Source organism: Podarcis muralis, chromosome 15, assembly GCF_964188315.1.
Source record: "Podarcis muralis chromosome 15, rPodMur119.hap1.1, whole genome shotgun sequence".
In the NCBI taxonomy this organism is placed as follows: domain Eukaryota; kingdom Metazoa; phylum Chordata; class Lepidosauria; order Squamata; family Lacertidae; genus Podarcis; species Podarcis muralis.
The window spans coordinates 36,221,407-36,239,942 of record NC_135669.1 but is presented as its reverse complement, the minus strand read 5'-3'; the positions used below and the strand labels follow the sequence as shown (position 1 = coordinate 36,239,942).

The 18,536-nt window shown below is 46.1% G+C and overlaps 2 protein-coding genes across 13 annotated transcripts in view; one reads left to right on the top strand and one right to left on the bottom strand.

Annotated features, from left to right (window-relative positions):
- The window catches only part of RAP1GAP2 (RAP1 GTPase activating protein 2), a 192,570-nt gene extending 186,634 nt beyond the window's left edge, over positions 1 to 5,936 (top strand). For all 11 annotated transcript variants that reach the window (XM_028707778.2, XM_028707783.2, XM_028707780.2 and 8 more), the window contains 3 exons: positions 756 to 832; positions 1,854 to 1,894; positions 3,272 to 5,936. In XM_028707778.2, coding sequence (XP_028563611.2) covers positions 756 to 832; positions 1,854 to 1,862 — 86 coding nt within the window. In that variant the 3' untranslated portion in view covers positions 1,863 to 1,894; positions 3,272 to 5,936. The remainder of the gene's footprint in view (positions 1 to 755; positions 833 to 1,853; positions 1,895 to 3,271) is intronic.
- Positions 5,937 to 9,013: 3,077 nt separating this feature from the next.
- Positions 9,014 to 16,711, bottom strand: EXO5 (exonuclease 5). 2 transcript variants are annotated; one of them, XM_028708550.2, is made up of 5 exons: positions 16,455 to 16,711; positions 14,310 to 14,578; positions 13,447 to 13,551; positions 12,577 to 12,749; positions 9,014 to 11,523 (listed from the first exon to the last, which is right to left on the bottom strand). In XM_028708550.2, the coding sequence occupies exons 1-5, from the start codon at positions 16,694 to 16,696 to the stop codon at positions 11,062 to 11,064; spliced, it is 1,251 nt and encodes a 416-aa protein (XP_028564383.2). In that variant the 5' UTR covers positions 16,697 to 16,711; the 3' UTR covers positions 9,014 to 11,061. The 2 variants fall into 2 exon arrangements, with proteins under 2 accessions (XP_028564383.2, XP_077775514.1); XM_077919388.1 differs by lacking the exon at positions 13,447 to 13,551.
- Positions 16,712 to 18,536: the final 1,825 nt, after the last annotated feature.

The window sequence follows — 18,536 nt, the reverse complement described above, 5'->3', positions numbered from 1 at the left end:
TCTGCTTATCCAAATTAACTTAATTTGCTCATTTATTCGTCTTCTTTAAATATATGCTCTTATAAAACTGCAGGTTGTTACAGTAATCTTGCCAGTGTTTTTATCTGCTTATAATCTATCTGTAAAGATTCAATAAACCATTTCCATTCTTTTATTTAAAAAATTGTTATCTTGATTTCTTCTTCTTCCGGTAGGTTTTGCCATTTCTGCATATTCCATAAGTTTTTGTATCCGTTCTTCCTTTGCTGGGACTTTTCCCGGGCAATTCTTAACTAATCTGAAATAATGAAAGACTCTAACCCTGCGTACATCACAATAAAGTTAAAGCACATGGCTCCCCCTGCCCCCAAATCCTGGAAACTGTAGTTTGTTAAAAGTGCTAGGAATTGTAGTTCTTTAAGGGGTAAACTACAGTTCACGGGATGGCTTGGGGAAAGTCATGTGAACAGGGGGCCCTCCGCCCACTTCCAGGCCACTGCAAAATTAACACATTGATGTTTCCATTTTAACAGTGGGCTTCTGTTAAACTAAACTGGTTCCAGTCTGGTTTAGATTCATTCCATTAAATCTGGGGTAGCCAAAATGGTGCCCTCTAGATGACTCCAACTTCTATCATTCCCAGACATGAATGATCAGGAATGACAGGGGTTGTGATCCAGCGACATTTAGAGAGCACCTCATTGGCGACTCTTGAGTTCAATCATTTGAAGCAAACACCGTTTTTTTCACTGGGTTATTATTATTATTTCAAACAGATATGAAGAGCAGGAATTCTCCGAGGTCAAATCTTAAATTTCGTTTTGATAAACTTAGCCATTCAAGTTCTGGCCCGGTAAGTTTGAACGTATCAACCTGCCGTAGACTTGGTCAATCTACAGCTGGGGAACCTTTGCGCCCTCCAGATGTTACAGGAACTACAACTCCCATCACCCCCTGCCATTAGCCATGCCTGCTTGGGCTGATGGGAGTTGTAGTTCAGCAATATAAGCATACAAGAAGAGCCTGTACATTGGCCAGTCTAGTCATAGAATTAGAAGGGACCCTGAGGACCATCTAGTCCAAAGCTTTGCAATGCAGGAATACGCAGCTGTTCCATACAGGGATCGAACCTGCAACCTTGGTGTTACCAGCACTACGCTCTATCCAATTGAGCTATCCAGGCCCTGTTCTCACAGAGGCCAACCATATGTGTATGTCCCAAGGGGAGGCTCGCAAGCATGACATGAGTGAAGCAGCAATCTCTCCATCTGCAGTTCCCAGCAACTAGGATACAGAAAAGTTGGGAAAGGTTCAGAAAAGGGCCACCAAACTGATCAAAGGGAATGGAGCAACTCCCCTAGGAAGGAACATTCAGGACTTTTTTTTTAGTTTAGAGAAAAGGCAACAAGATTGAAGTTTAGGAAATTATGCATGGGCAGGAGAAACTGAATAGAGAAAAGTCCCCACCCCCTGGTCTCTCATAACGCCGGAAAGCATCCAAAGAAGATTGTGGAAGATAAAGGAAAGTGGAAACAGTGGAACTCACTGCCACATGAGGCAGTGATGGCCACTAACTTGGACGGCTTTAAAATTCCTGGAGCTGAAGGCTATCAGTGGCTACTAACTTACTATGTCTAAGGACGTAATAAGAATAGCCCTCCTGGATCAGGCCTGCCCTCACAGTGGCCAACCAGATGGCTGTGGGAAACCAGGCAGCGGAATACAAGTTCCAGGACCCCATACTTCTGGCCATGCATGGGGTGGGTGGGGGCCAATGGGAGGTGGAGTCCACATACGTGGAGGGCAACACATCACTGCAATAGAGCAAATGAGGCATGAAGTGAAGTCAGCCGATCCTTTTCCTTTCCTTGCAGACACATTAGCTGAAGGATAAGACTACAGACCTCCCAAAAAGGTGAGTCGGTTGGGCTAAGGTCTCACAAAGATGGTCGTCCTGTACGTTCTGTTTTCTGTTTTTGCATCCAGCAGGAGGTAAGAGGCAGAGGTGCTGAGGAGGGGGGTGGCAGGGGCTTCGCCACCCCAAATTTAAATGAAGGAGCCAGGTCCCCTCAAAGTTCTGTGGAAGCTGTGCATGCATGCCGTGGGGCATGTTGATGGCGTGTGCACACATCACAGGGCATGCGTGCCCAGCGTGCTAACGTCATGTGGCCCGGGACCCCACAATTGCAAGGGCAAGGCAGCACATGTGGGGTGAGGGAAGACTGATTCAGTCCAGAACCCAGACCTGAACCCAGATTGAACTTGATCAGGATAACCAGTTACCATCCAGGAATGCTTGCAGTTGTTCCACCACAAACTACTGCAACACGCTCTGTGTAGGGCTACCTTTGAAGGTGACTCAGAAACTACAACTAATCCAGAATGTGGCAGGTAGGCTGGTGACTGGGAGCAGTCGCCAGGACCATGTAGCACTGGCCCTAAAGGCCAGTACGTTGGCTCCCAGTACGTTTCCGAGCAGAATTCAAAGTGTTGGTGCTGACCTTTAAAGCCCTAAACAGCCTTGGTCCAGTATACCTGAAGGAGCATCTCCACCTCCATCGTTCAGCCCAGACACTGAGGTCCAGCTCTGAGGGCTTTCTGGCGGTTCCCTCACTGCGAGAAGTGAGGTTACAGGGAACCAGGCGGAGGGCCTTCTCAGTAGTGGCGCCTGCCCTGTGGAACACTCTCAAGGAAATAAACATCTGACTTTTAGAAGACATCCGAAGGCAGCCCTGATGTAAAGGAGATAAAGAACTACACAACCTGAAGGCAGCTCTGTATGGGGATTTTTTATAAAAAAAATGTTTAATGTTTTATTATGTTTTTATGTGTGTTGGAAGCCACCCAGAGTGACTGGGGCAACGCATTCAGATGGGCAGGGTACAAATCTAATAATAATCACCGTGGGCTTTTCAAGGATCAGGTGCACAGCAATCTTTTTAAAAGCGGAAGGCCCCACCCCATCATGCAGTGATACGCTCGGCTCAGTTCCTGTGCACAGTGTCTAGGCCTATCCCACAAGGAAGCCATTGTACCACGCATCATGTGGCAGCCATTTAATGCCATGTGCACGCCTCACTTTCTCAACATTTCAAATGCACCCACTGCCCCACTAAAGCTTGATGATCTCTGGACTAAGGCTTCCAACCCTGTGGACATCTGATTGGGAGTAAGCCCCATTGCTATGCTGTATGATGCCTTCTGCTGCAAAACAAACATACATTCAGTGTGAATATTAAGTGTACCCCTGCCTAGCTAAGGACCATCTAATTTCTTTCCTCCTCTTTTCCAGGGCATTTCTGTTTGGGTTTTTCTTCCTTCCTTCCTGTTTTTCTTACGTGAAAACGCTCTTTTCGACTGACAACGTCCGTCCGCCACACTATGCGCCACTGCCACGTATGAAATGTGCTTCACCCAGGCAGATGTTCCCGTCTGACCCTGAGGGAACTGCTACCTTGCCACGTCTCGGCTGGGATAGATGCCCCTGGAGATGAACCTGACAGGTTTTGGGACTCTCTTCCCTCGCCGACCCCTGTCTCTGCTCCGTCCCTCGTGATCCAAAGGACATCTGGGGAGAGGAGATGGGTTTGCTGCTGACATTATACTTGAACCCGCTTCTTACCCTGTTTCCGTTCGGTATTCTGAAATCTGCAAAACCAGTGTGCTCCTTGTCCTTAATTGTAGCTGTTTGACTGAAGGTCATGAGCGCTGCTCTCCTGATGATTTGAGAAAGTTACTTTGGTTTTAAAAAAATAATCACTCATAGTGATATTATAGGCTAATTTCTCCCCTTCCCAGGGGCTAAGGTCAAGTGTCCTTTTTCTAATGCAAATGGACTTGTTCTGCAAGTGGGACTTTTCCCCCTTGAAAGACAACCACAGCCAATTCAGAATATGGCATCTTTTCTCCTTAAGTCCTGCTCTGTTCCTTATCTCCCTTTACTTCCCAAGCCCAGTTCTAGAATATAAGAAGAGACTTACTGGACCAAAGGTGTGTCTGGCCCAGCCTGCTGTTCACCACAGTGACCATGCAGATGTCCCTAGGAAGATGACTGCCAGAGCGAATGGCAGCCCTCACCCCCGGCACCCTGCCTGGGAACCCGGGAGCCTAATTCAGCTACTGGATCTGAAAGCCAACAGCAAATTTCTCCCCCCCCCCATGAAATTGTCTAATCTCCCCCTAAAGCTATTGTAGCGAATGGCCATCAGAACATCTTGTGGCCAGGAGTTCCGTAGAGTGGGTTTTTGGAAGACGTCTTGCTTTATGTGTGGAGATCAGTGCACACTGATCAACACACAGTCCTCGCAGTAAGGCGCTATTCTGATGGCATGAGTAGTCACAATGTCCAATAGTTTCTTATCTGCTGCAGCCTTCATCTGCCTTCACAGTCGTTGTAACTTACCGCTTGTTATCTTCCACCTGTTCTGCTGTTGAGGACTTCTTGGATCGTTCTTTGTCTTGCTTCTCTCCCTTGACCTTTCAGCTGTACTAATACGTCTATAAAGGGCAACTGAGCTCCCAAGTGAGCCTATTTTTTTCTGGGCTGACTTAAGAGAGGCTCTGACCACCCCCCATGTGGTCAAGCCATGGTCATCACTGTCCACGAATTTGGCACCGATGAGACTAGGCTGCTATTGAATATTTGATTGTGTGTGAGAAGAATCAAGGCTGCCTTCTCCTGTGGGCCATATTAACGCAACAAGATGGCGGCCATGCTAACTGGGCCCAATGGCAGTTTTAGTCCAAAAGAGCTAGAGGACTACTGTTTGGGGAAGATTGCCTTAAAGCAGGTGTAGGGAACCTTCACTGGCCCACTGGCCAGATTTGGCCCACCAAGTCTCCCCATTTGGCCACTGAGGTGGTTTTCCCCAAACCACAGTCATATGTGGCATTGAGGGTGGGGCAGGCAGAAAGCAAGCTTGAACTTTATGACTTCAGGTGATTGGCAGCTGGGTGGTCTTGCCCACTGGTCAGAGTTGGCCTGTGGAGCAGGGGCTAAGGAAATAAAGATCTGGTACTCTGAGCCAAAATGGTTCACGAATCACCTTGAAATGCTTCCAGAATTCTGTAGGGCAGGGATGAGGAAACTCTAGCGGTGAAATTTCCTCAAAAAGGGTGTTGCTCCAGCTCTTTGCTAATTTTGGTTGCTTCTTTCTGTACCTCTACCCCCTCTGCACACCAGTGTGTGTCCCCAGGTCCAATGACCTACTGTGCCTGATATCTCCACCTTCTATGAATTTATCCTGATTCCCTATGAAAGTCAACTGAGCTGGTGGCTGTCATCATGTCTTCTTGGCAGCAAAATATGTGCTGCTGCAAAGAAATCCTTTTTTTGTCTGCGCAGAACCTGCTGCTGGTAAATATCCGTTGCCAATTCTGCATTCTAGAGTTTTGAAGAAGGGATAAAAATGCACATTTTCCTTCCTTGAAACTCCACAATTCCATTTCTCCTTGAATTCTAAAATAATTTTGTTTTTGTTGGGTGAAAAAACAAAACATACAAAGCATGCATTTCACTTTTCTTCTTTTTCTTCTTCATGGTTGTAGCATGGTATTTAAAATGATCTCCCTCGAAGGAAAATGCTGGATTTTGTGGGTATCCAAAAGGTCTCATTCATTTCAACAGAGCAGGAAAATTTTCCTCTTAATTAGGCTCCTAATGAAAAGAAAAAAAATGATAGTTGCAGGGAGTGTGAGTGCGTGAGAGAAAAGCAGAATTCTTTTTCGAAAGGTCTCTGACAAAATGAAATATAATTCTTTTGTTTGTGAGGAGGCGACGCTTTGTAGCCGGTTGCTGATGTACGTTGTAAATAATGTATATTTAATTTATTGCTACGGTAGCCTCTTGTATTTGTTATTGTATAAAACAAATTCTACAGAAAGGTCAGAAATGTATATTTTGTTGCTTAAATGTGTCTTTGCAAAATTCACAATTAAAATAAAATATTTTGTGTCTATCGGTGTCTTAGGCTTTTTGTTCATGCAGGCGTCACAGGGGGGAGGATGAAGGAACATGAAGACAGGTGTGTGTCACAGTGTTTAGACCCACCCCCTGCCCCCAACATGGGCTGCAAGCCCTGCCCCCCCTGCCCCCCACTTTCCGGCCAACATGGGAAGATCTCACCAAAATCCCCTTCAGGGCCAGATTTAGGTTTGATGAGGCCCTAAGCTACTGAAGGTAATGGGGCCCTTTATATGTCCAGCTGTCCATTGCCAACAACAAATTGTCGCTCTTTTGTGTGTGTTGAATATATGCTGCATATGACACCTTTCTGCAGAGCCTGCAAGACGGAACTGTTCTGCCAGGCCTTTGGTCGGGTCCCAGTCTGACCCTCCTCTCTTTATAAGACCCTGCATGTAAGTGGTCTCCCTAACTCTTCCCACCGGCTCATATAAGACCAGCACAAATAGCTAAGACTTGCACAAATAACACAAATGGGAAGAGTTGGGGCCTGGTGAGCACTTAATGTTCCCAACCCCTATAGTTATAATTTGTGGGTTGCCATCTGATTTTATTGTGATCTTAATTTAATTTTAAGCTGTATCAATTGCTTGATTTTATGTTTTTAATGTATTATATATTTTGATGTTAGCCGCCCTGAGCCGGGTCCTGGCTGGGGAGGGCGGGGTATGTATAAATTAATTTTTATTTATCATATCCTGCTGTTGGAAACTTTCTCCCAAAGTTGAGCTGATATCTGCTTCCCTCCAGTTTCCATCCATTTCTAATAATTGCCTTCTGGAGTAGTAGTAGTAGTAATAGTAATAATAATAATAGTAATTATTATTATTATTATAGTTATTATAATTATTATAATAATTATTATTTATTTATTATACCACACCAATCTGGCTGGGCCTTCCCAGCCTCTCTGGGCGGCTCCCAACAGAATATTAAAAACAAAATCAAACATTAAAAACTTCCCTAAACAGGGCCGCCTTCAGATGTCTTCTAAAAGTCAGATAGTTGCTTATTTCCTTGACATCTGACAGGAGGGCATTCCACAGGACGGGCACCACTACCGAGAAGGCCCTCTGCCTGGTTCCCTGTAACTTGGCTTCTCGCAGTGAGGGAACAGCCAGAAGGCCTCGGTGCTGGACCTCAGTGTGCGGGTAGAACGATGGAGGTGGAGACGCTCCTTCAGGTATACAGGGCCGAGGCCGTTTAGGGCTTTAAAGGTCAGCACCAACACTTTGAATTGTGTTCGGAACAACAGAGCAACAGAGAACAGGTCCCATGATATGACATTGGAAGGTGGTGGATTCTTTGTCACTGAAGGTTTTTAAACACAGGTTGGGAGGGGGCATGTGTCAGGGTTCCTTTAGCTGTGATTCTTCCATTGCAGAGGGTTGGACTAGATGACCCTTGGAGTCCCTTGCAATTCTATGATTCTAAAAAGATAACTCAAGAAACCTGATTCCCCCTCCCCCAATGATTGGCCAATATTGATGTGGACTTTAACAGCAAAAGGAAATGGGTTGAGGAATGAAAACATTGTCTTGTACACTCCTATGAGTGGTACGATCACAGAAAATACACACCACCCAAGTCCTTAAGATGAAGTTTGACATACAGATGATAGAGAGCAGCCCAGTTGGACATGTTTGCATCGCAACTTAAAGCACACATTGAACGTCTTATGCTGGGGAGAAAGACTTTACATTGTAGATGTTCTTGGGCTCCCAACTCCCAGCAGCCCCAGAAAATTGCCAGCCAGTAAGAGTTGCCGCCTTCATTTCATCCTGCATCTGAATCTGTGGGGGAGTCTGAATTAGATTTCTCTCCCCACCCCCATTCTCCACTTCCCATTTCATCTTCGCAAAGCTCCCGTTTGAATAGTGTTTGTCGATCCAATTTTGTTTCCATCAGCGGTGTCTCATACTGCCACCTGGTGGCCCCTCAAGGTCTTGTTCTCACTGGCAGCCGATGCGTTTTTCAGACTTAAATCCAGAGCTTGCATAAAATGGAATGCGATTCCTACACTTGGAAGGAGCCCAGGACATCAATACATACTGCAGAGACTTGAACCCCAGAGGGGTCACTTTGGTGCTGTTGACACAGCAGAAGCAACGTAGGAGGCAGCAATTACGAGTTACCAGTCTCTGCAGCCACAGCAGGCGCTGTGATTCTCCAGTGATTTAACTTCACCCCTAGAGGCACACTCCATTGTCTCTCAAGACAGATGCCAACAATAACAGACTCTGTATTGATACAGGTTGTAAAGGTAAAGGTAAAGGGACCTCTGACCATTAGGTCCAGTCGTGACCGGCTCTGGGGTTGCAGCGCTCATCTCGCTTTACTGGCCGAGGGAGCCGGCGTACAGCTTCCGGGTCATGTGGCCAGCATGACTAAGCCGCTTCTGGCGAACCAGAGCAGCGCATGGAAACGCTGTTTACCTTCCTGCCGGAGTGGTACCTATTTATCTACTTGCACTTTGACGTGCTTTTGAACTGCTAGGTTGGCAGGAGCAGGGACCGAGCAACCCCGTCATGGGGATTTGAACCACTGACCTTCTGATCGGCAAGTCCTAGGCTCTGTGGTTTAACCCGCAGCGCCACCCGCGCCCCCGATACAGGTTGTAGCTCTGGGCTAATTAGGTGCCAGATCAAAGGGGAAGGGGGGCACTAACGTTTGGCATGGTATAACATTCAGTAATGGGAGTGTAGCCAGAAGTAGTTCAGCCAAAACACACCTCTTTCCATTTGCCGTTTCTGAGATTGGAACTTCTTATTTCATATCAGACGCAGATGGCAGAATTGTGTTTGTGTGTGTACACACAGCAGGAGTGGCACAGGGCTTAAGAATATGAACATCTGCTGAACTATGTAAAAGGCTTCAGAATGATAAATATTCACACCCACCCATGCTTTGTATATCATAACACTGGCTATGATTTTATATGCGAAATTAGGGGGTGGGAACAGCTGAAAACCCAACAAAAGGGACCTCTTCAGAAAACTCTGTGAGCGACTGAATACTGTTAAGATATCAGCTTTGTTGAGAGAGAGGGAGGGAGGAGTCATCAACGGCTGAAAAAATAATAATCAAATTTTATTCCCAGTATAGCATTTTGTAAAAGAAATTAGAAAAGTGTTCTTGATAGCATATAAGAGTGTTTTTTTTAAGGGGGCGGGGCGTGAAACCTAAAGGAAAAATGCTACATATCAGTTATACAAATACAATATATATATGTATATATAAGTAAATGGATATATAAATATCCAAGAAATACGTGCTGGATCAATATGAGAAAGGTTACAGAGCACCAGTTTGCATGTAAACAATCAAGGTTCAGCTCAAACATGGGGAGGAACTGAATTCTGCAGAGAAAATTCCATTTACAATTTCAGCGCGATCAGGTCATTTTCAGGCAGTGCTTCTCTTTTCCCTTCGGTGCAAATACAAGACAAAGTTTGCTCTCGCACCGTGAAATGTAGTTGCTCAGGGCTCTTTCTGGAAATCCTCACCAGGCTTCTGCAGAAGCCTAGCCAACACAAAGCGCTGTAGCCAACTAAATTTTACTGACAGCAGATCCTTTAAAACAAATTGGCTCAAGTTCATCATGTCTATACTTTTCAATAGGTCTACCAGGAGTAGTATTGGCTGCAGCCCAGAATCACATTTGCAGAGAATAGGCTCATTTGAGACAGAAATCTGACCCATTGAGAATCCTTGTTGCAAGCATTGGTTCCGAACAGGGTGGGAAATTTTCCATACCACTTCCAAGGCCAGCTGCTTTCCAGGGGAATTGATTGTATAATTGTTTCATTTCACTGGAAAAGCGGGGTTTAAATTATTTTTTAAAACAGAGCATTTGTATCAACACATCCAAGCCAGAAAGGCTGAATATACACACAAACACACACAATGTCCTTTGGAAGAGCCACAAGTACAGATTCCCCTCTTTTCTTGGCATGATGGTCTGGCTCATGAATGCACCGACAAGCAGTGGAAAGAAAATGGAATGCACCAATAACCAGAAAAGGGGTGAAAGAGGGAGATGGGTGCCTTAGAGGATCATGGGACTAAAGATGGCCTTCTGAACATGGCTGCCACAGGGGCACCAAACATGGGGCACCCTGAGACCTCAGTCCAACCTTCGCCAACCTGGTGCCCTCCAGATGTGCTGGACTACAGCTGCCATCAGTCCCACTGCACCAGATTGGTGCAGGCTGCCTTGTTCCATTTTCCTGGTGGAGGATGCCATGTTGCAGAAGGAAGCCCTTCCAGGGGAAGACATTTTTAGAGCGTGTCGGGCCATTAAAACCTTATTGCTTCTGAGACACTGTCTTTCCTTCTTCCTCTTCTTCTTCTTCTTCTTCTTCTTCTTCTTCTTCTTCTTCTTCTTCTTCTTCTTCTTCTTTCTGCATTAAGCTGGCTGCTGCTGGATAGAAGGAAGAGCTTTTTGGAAGCTGATGTAGAAGAACTGGGGACCTCTTTTGAACCCCCCCCCCCCAAAAAAAAAAAAATCCCAATGACCCTGTACAGGAGGCTGATGTTGGGCCCCAGCCAATGGGTGAGGGATTGTGGGAGTTGTAGTCCAATATCATTTATATGCTTGGGATATGTAAAGCTTTGGGCTGGATCAGAGATTGGTCCAATAACAATATTATTATTATCCAGAGGTGCTGGCCTACAGCTCAGTTCACCCCTAACCAGTGTCCATGCTGTCTGGGGCTGATGGAAACCAGTGTCCAAAAACATCTGGAAGGCCACAGGTTTCCCTCAGCCCTGACCCACACCAGTGCAGGCTATTAAAACATCTGGTTGGGGGCAGTAGCAGTCGTGGTGGTTGGGAAAAAGATGGTCTCTTCGAACTGGTGAAGCAAAACTGTGAAGGCGGAAAACTTTGTACCATCAGAACCAGGATATCCCAAACTTTGGCCTCCAGCTGTTTTTGGGCTACAATTCCCATCAACCCTGACTGCTGGTCTTGATAGCTAGGGATGATGGGAGTTGTAGTCAAAAAACAGCTGGAGACCCAAGTTTGGGAAACCCTGATCTGCACAAAGGGATGGTCCTGTGGATCTCTGGAGACTGCGGCCTAGTCTTTTGTCCCCAAAGGTTGGGTCATACCAACGTCACTTGGACTTTTTCCACCGCTCTGCTGGGCTGCCGGCTTTCCCCATCCTCCATTCGCAAATGCCGGCGTAGGCACAATAGCGGCACTTCCAGGCGTCCTCAACATCCACCCCTCTGGAGTCCCGCTGCCCTTTCCAGTAGGCCAAGAAATACCGCACTGCGGCTCCGACCTCATCCTGGTCATAGGCCACGACCTCAGTGCCAAGTGCGGCGCCGGAATCCTGGTGGATGTACTCAATTTGCAAACGGTCGATCGCGGGGATCTCACAGTGTGTCAGGTTGAGCGAGAGCAGCTCCAGGAGATCGCGGAAGCGGCTCACTGTGAAGCCCGACTTCCGGGCCTGATCCTGGACGTGGGGGCCAAGCGGCTGCTCAGGCCTCAGGTCGAGTCGCTGGAGGAAACTGTCCGGCGCCAGGCACCCTCGCACCATGGCGTCAAAGAGATACTTATACAGAAAGACCTGGAAATAATACCAACGATGCGTATGTTAAGACAACAGACACCTGACACTTAATTCGGGTGCGTTATTTACAAAAGCATTTGCCTTCATCAGCCTCTCACAAAACATCAAAGCAGTGTATAGCAATAGAAAATCGTTTCAGATTTCCCTGTGAAAAGGGATTGGCTGTCACACCACTCTGGAAGTTCTGCGAGGGGGATAGGAGCTTTCTAGCAAGTGGATAGCTCAGCTGGTTAGAGCCTGGTGCCGATAACGCCAAGGTGGCAGGTTCAATCCCCGTATGGAACAGCTGCATATCCCTGCTTTGCAGGGGATAGGACTAGATGATCCCCAGCTCTACAATCTATGGTCTAACTCTCAGCACTCTAAACAAACTACAGCTCCCAGAATTCTCTGGGAGAAGCCATGTTTGTTGAAAGGGGCATCATAGTGCTTTTAAATGTACAGCGGTACCTCGGGTTACAGACGCTTTAGGTTACAGATGCTTCAGGTTACAGACTCCGCTAACCCAGAAATAGTACCTTGGGTTAAGAACTTTGCTTCAGGATGAGAATAGAAATTGTGCGGTGGGGGCGCGGCGGCAGCAGGAGGCCCCATTAGCTAAAGTGGTACCTCAGGTTAAGAACAGTTTCAGGTTAAGAATGGAACTCCAGAATGAATTAAGTTAACGAGGTACCAATGTACCAAATTGGCCAAATGGGGCACTGCCCCGCAAACCCCCACCTGCCTGCCTTCTCACTAATAACTAGTCCAGGGGTGGCCCTGCCTATCACCTTCCTCCTCCTCCTCCTCTGTCTCTGTGTTGCCCTTGCGGAACTCAACAAAACTGGCATCAGTTGGCTCTGGCGCCACCTACTGTTGGGCTCCTTTCCTTCCACCCAACCACAGTCCTAACGAGTGCCAGCCAACACTCTTCCTCATGAACTGAACCTGGGATGTCTTGTGTGCAAAGCAGGAGCTCTGCCACGTGCAGTCACGCGGCACAGCTGCACCTGGCTTAGCAACTCGCAAGCTAGGCAGATGCCTCCTGCAGCCAGCGGCTCGTTGGCTCACCTGAAAACGGTCCCGCTTTTTCTGTGCTGCCGAGGGCATGGAGGCGTTGTTCCGGGTCTTCAGCTCATTCAGCTCCAGCTCTCCTTTGGGTGTATAACCCAGCTGATCAATGACCCCAACCACAAAGATGTCTTCCAGCACTCCAAACACTGGAAATTCTCGCACACGGTGACCTTCAGTAAAAGAGGATGCAATATATTAGATCATCATCATTTTATTTGTATGCCGCCTCTCCATTGTTGACAAGATTTACACAATTGCAAACACAATGTCATAAACAATAAATAAAACTCATCAAAAAGTACACAACCAAATGGAAACAATCTCCATATATTTGGAGAATGGAGAATGAAGATCATATTGTACCAACCACACCATATTAGCAGAACTTGAGTGATACTTGTAATCACGACAAATACCGTTTGTGGAGTAGCCGTGAACAATATTAAAGAATATAAAACTGTGCGGGAAAAACAACGGCAGTATAAACAGTACAATGAGAATGATTGGAAGACTCGTTTTGTCAGAAGTCTTTTTTATTTAAGTGTTTATTTAAGTATTAATTAGGAAGATAAAGTTTTTTTATGCATGTATATCTGCATTTTCTTCTTTCTTTCTTCTGTATTTTTTTCTTTTCTTCTTTTCAATTGTTTTTTCTTTAATTTTCTTTTTGGAGTATGTGATTGTAAATTCTTTGTGTATGTGTGTAATTTAAATTAATAAAGATTATTAAAAAAGGAAACAATCTCCATATAAATCACAAGACCCAAAACCAAAGATACAACATCAATATCAGTATCAGCATATCTATATATAGTATAGCCCCAGAGTAATGTGGGCGGCTCATTGACTCAAGGGAAGCCCCCATACCTTCCTGCAGCACCAAAAGCATCCCCAGAAGATTCAGCACTTTTATCGCCCAGGAATCTTCTCGACTTGTGGTGCTGACTGTCACCAGGTCATGGTCTTCCAGCTCTGTGTTGAAAACAAGGACAGGGGAAGAGAAGGATGAGCCCAGCGGATGCTGGTCCATGTGGAAAAGGGGGTACCGCCCCATCAACTTCCATCTTTCTTCACCACACCGGACTCCTTACTAGTGGGGTAGGAGAGGTAAAAAGAATTCACCTCTGGCAACCAATGCCCTTCTTCGGTTTCAGACAAGACATGGGGAGACGAGTCTAAAAAGCACACAAATTTCAGGACACAAATTTCCACAGCCCTCTAGTGGCTATGGGTGGCTCATTCACCAGAAGTAGTGTATTTAGCGTTAACTCTGGAAATGTACACTCGATTCTGACCAAACTAAGCCTCTTGATGTGTATTGTGGTCTTCGTTCAGAATCAAGGGTACACTTCCAGAGTTAACACCTAGTTAACACACCACCCAGGCTTGCACCCTGAGGAGGTCACCTGGGTGAGGTTTGACTTCACCCCTGGAGGTGTACTCCATTGTCTCTCAAGACAGACGGATGCCAGCAAGACCTCCACTGTGAGATGCATTATGCCCCTGAACACCAATCGCTGGGAACCGCAGAAGGGGAGAATTATATTTTGCTTGGGTCGTGCATGCAGGCTTTCCGCAAGGGTCTGGTCGGCCACTGTGAGAACAGGATGCTAGACTAGATGGGCCATCAGCCTGATCCACTAGGCTCCCTTTAAGTTCTAAATCAGAACTTTGTGCTGCAGAAAAACATGTTTTGAAGAAGCAGGGAATGGACTGCAAAGCACCCTTACCTCTGGCGAGGTGGATGCTCTTTCCTGTGTTCAACAGCACAATATTTTCAGGCGTCGTCAGGTCTGGACGCTCTCGCCTGTAAACCATTTGCTGTTCGCACCACACCTGCGCGGATATATCCGTGACTGAAAGGTAACGCAGGTGGAAGATTTCGAGCGGCACATGCGATCTCTTTCTTTTCGCTGTTTCAAGCACGTTCCCTTTCGCCACATCGCCACCCTCAGGTTCTGTAGGAGGGCCAAGGGAACAACTTGGCTTCTCAGAATGCCTGGTTGAACGAAAGGCAAGGTTATTTTAAAAGTCATTACTGTGGTACCTAGGGTTAAGAACTTAATTCGTTAATGGGGGCTCCTCCTGCTGCCGGAGCACAATTTCTGAAGGGTCTGTAACCCGAGGTACCACTGTACTATGTTTACTTGCCAAGTTATATTTTGTTACATATCTAAGGAAACCAATAATACAGTGGTACCTCAGGTTACATACGCTTCAGGTTACATACGCTTCAGGTTACAGACTCCGCTAACCCAATAATAATAAAAATAATTTTTTTTTATTTATATCCTGCCCTCCCCAGCCAAAGCCGGGCTCAGGGCAGCTAACAACAATAAAATAAGACAACATTTTAAAATCATTTCATTAAAAAATTACTTCAAATCAAATTGATGGCAACCATTGGGTAGATTGCCAAAGGAGGGAGTCAGAATAGTACCTCGAGTTAAGAACTTTGCTTCAGGATGAGAACAGAAATCGTGCTCTGGCGGCGCGGCAGCAGTAGGAGGCCCCATTAGCTAAAGTGGTACCTCAGGTTAAGAAAAGTTTCAGGTTAAGAACGGAACTCCAGAATGAATTAAGTTCTTAACCCGAGGTACCACTGTATCTGTCCCCACCCCTGCAAGCGTTATCTATTTATTTCATTTCCTCTGAGGAGTTCAGGGCGGCGTACATACTTCTCCCTATTTTATCTTCACAATAACCCAGTGAGTTAAGGTTTGGCTGAGGGACAGTGACTGGCCCAAGGTCACCCCATGAGCTTTGTGGCTGAGTGAGGATTTGAACCCTGGTCTCGCAAGGTCTTGGTCCAGAACTCTAACCACCATCCCACACTGGATTTCCCCCAGCTGCCAGCAACAAGGCAAGTCTTTATAATATCCATATTCAGCCCCTCCTAGGTTATTCTGCCATCACTGTGCGGAAGCATTCATCAACAACAAGGTCATCTTCTCCAGCTAAAGTAAGTATGCATGGTCACAAAATCCAGGTTTTAGTGATGTGTCTGACATAATATTTTGTCAATCCTTTCCACTAGTATATAAAATAAATAGACCCCTGATGGCATAAAAGGCATTTGTTTCCCCCCCTTTCCTTTCCGCACCATTACATTGTGGGTTATCTTCTCAGTGACACCCAACCTCCACGGTCTATACCAAAGGTCTATTTCCAAACTCAACCGATAGTCTTGCTGCAGCAAGCAAAAGTATCAGCTTGCCTTACCAAACGTAGACATTTCGAAGGGTTATACACAAATTGTTCTTGTGTAATGGTCACTTCTTCAGATACGATGGACTTCCATTTCACGCGGCTCAATGTTCCTTACATGGTTCTAGATTCAGGTAGGTAGCCGTGTGGGTCTGACGCAGTAGAAATATATATTAAAATTTTTTTTTAAGTCCAGTAGCACTTTAGAGACTAAGTTTGTTCTTGGTATGAGCTTTCGTGTGCATGCACACTTCTTCAGATACCTGAAGACACGAAAGCTCATACCAAGAACAAACTTAGTTAGTCTCTAAGATGCTACTGGACTTTTTAAAATTATATATATATATCTACCTACTGCGTCAGACCAACACGGCTACCTACCTGATTCTTGTGTAATATTAGACATAGCTCAGTTGGTTAAAGAATGGTGCTGACGACGCCAAGGTTGCAGGTTCGATCCCCGTATGGCACAGCTGCAAATTCCTGCGTTACTACGGGGTTGGACTAGACTAGATGATCCTCAGGGAACCTTCCGACCATACAATTTTATGAGTCTATGACACTAATCCCCCCAAGCAAACCTCGTGGAGACCCGGCGGGAGCGGGTGGTAGTTTTGGAACTGCGGATGCGGAGGTTGTCAGAAACAAAATGCAGGGCGCCTGCTTACCCAGTCTCCGGCTCCTCGATTTGCAGGAATTCGGAGTCGCTCAGATCGGAGAAGCCAGACGCCGCTTCAGCTTCCTCCAATCCGGAGTCACGCCCGGACATGACTTTTTTCCCGGGCTTGCCGCTGCTGCTATTGCAAAACAGCCATTCTTCGCCGCGCAAGCACCTGGGAGGCGGAGTCGGTGACGTAGCTCGAGGGATCCCCTCCCTTCCATTCCGTAAGAAGCGGCGGCCCTTAGCCATAGATTTAGGAAGGAAATGTAGAGCAGTGCACTCTCCCCTTACTCCAGAGACGACTACAGCCTTTACAATTTCTTAATAAGAATATTTTTTGCTGTTGATCCAGTGCTTTTTTTCTGGAGGGGACGCAGGTAGGGTACCCCCTTAAACACTTTGTGAATCTAAGTTTGGCTTCATTGCGGGGCAGTATTTCAATATGAGTAGGGAAATGAGAGTACCCTTAAAAAAAAATTAAGGAAAAAAAGCAGTGTGTTGATCTATCAGGGGTTGGAGAAATGCTGGGGAACAGATCCCGCAAGACTGAAGATTTTTAAGAGTTGCAGGAGAAAACAATCTTGTTCCCTCTTCCCATCTGACGGATCTTTAGGTCCGTATAGTTAAAGCTATCCCAGTAGTGATGTATGGAAGTAAGAGCTGGACCATAAAGAAGGCTGATCGCCGAAGAATTGATGCTTTTGAATTATGGTGCTGGAAGAGACTCTTGAGAGTCCCATGGACTGCAAGAAGATCAAACCTCTCCATTCTGAAGGAAATCAGCCCCGAGTGCTCACTGGAAGGACAGATCCTGAAGCTGAGGCTCCAATACTTTGGCCCCGTCCTGAGAAGAGAAGACTCCCTGGAAAAGCCCCTGATGTTGGGAAAGATGGAGGGCACAAGGAGAAGGGGATGACAGAGGACGAGATGGTGGGACAGTGTTCTCGAAGCTACTAGCATGAGTCTGACCAAACTGCGGGAGGCAGTGGAAGACAGGAGTGCCTGGCGTGCTCTGGTCCAGGGGGTCACGAAGAGTCGGACACGACTAAACAACAACAATCCTATTTCCTCTCAGTCTCCTCTTCCCCAGACGAAAACCTACCCAACTCCTTCAACTGTTTCTCATAAGGTTTGGTTTCATAGCTAGTGTTGCTTCTTCTTCTTTTTTTTAATCAGCTTAACGCAAGGGGAAAAAAATAATACCATCAAACGTCACCAAGAAGAAGTCCCACGAAGGAATGTCAGTCTGTACTTTATCTCTACGATCTTGGAGGCGGCGCACTTTGCTGGCTTGGAGGATTTGCATATGCTCCATTCCGCCAATACGAACTGTTTTCGAGCCCCGCGAAAGAGAACTCCCGGTTCTCAGGGAACCAGAGTATCAATGCAGTTTTAAGAGAAGGTTATAAAGTAAATGGAGGATTTCTCTACTGTTATTAGCGGGAAGCCATTCTCAGCCCAGTCGGTGGAGGAAAAGAAGAAGTGTATTTTACCTTTTACAGCAGGCTAGTTTCTACTAGGGCTGTGCACGCACGGACCCTTCCCCCCAAAAGCCCTCTGACCCCCAGATTGGGCCAGTTTAGCCCTGTGCCGTCCTGGGGTCCTTCCACGCCACCCCACATCCACCCCTGAAGGAATTCCAGGATGGGGCTAGGGATGTGTGTTTTTAAGCCCACTTTAACATAAAGTAAAAAATAGGGATTTAAAAAAATGTTGGGCTGCATGCCCTGGCACTGCACAGGATCAGAACCTCCTTTTCGTTAGGTTATGATTTGATTACCTGCTTATAAATATTAGAAGTAAGTTTTTTTAAAGTATGGAGATAAGGTAAATAGGGTGATTTAGAAATGCTAAGATAAAAGTGATTACATATGGAAGTCAAGGGAGGGGGACGGGAGGAAGTAAAAGCTCAATTTGAGCAAAGATATATGTGATGAAGAAATTTTATTTCGTTGTTATAAAGGAAAAAAGATTTTTTTAAAAAATAAGTTGGTGGTTCTAATCCCTGTGGTGGGGTGTGGTTCCGTCGCTCTGTCCCAGCTCCTGCCAACCGAGCAGTTCGAAATCACACCAGTGCAAGTAGATAAAT

Bases quoted from the DNA above. Each gene is read 5' to 3' on its own strand.
- EXO5 (XM_028708550.2), bottom strand. From the start codon at position 16,696: ATGGCTAAGGGCCGCCGCTTCTTACGGAATGGAAGGGAGGGGATCCCT. The intron at 13,552-14,309 runs GTAAGGGTGCTT...TTTTCAACACAG, and splicing joins GAGCATCCACCTCGCCAGAG to AGCTGGAAGACCATGACCTG. The intron at 12,750-13,446 runs GTATGGGGGCTT...CTTTTACTGAAG, and splicing joins GCTTTTGGTGCTGCAGGAAG to GTCACCGTGTGCGAGAATTT.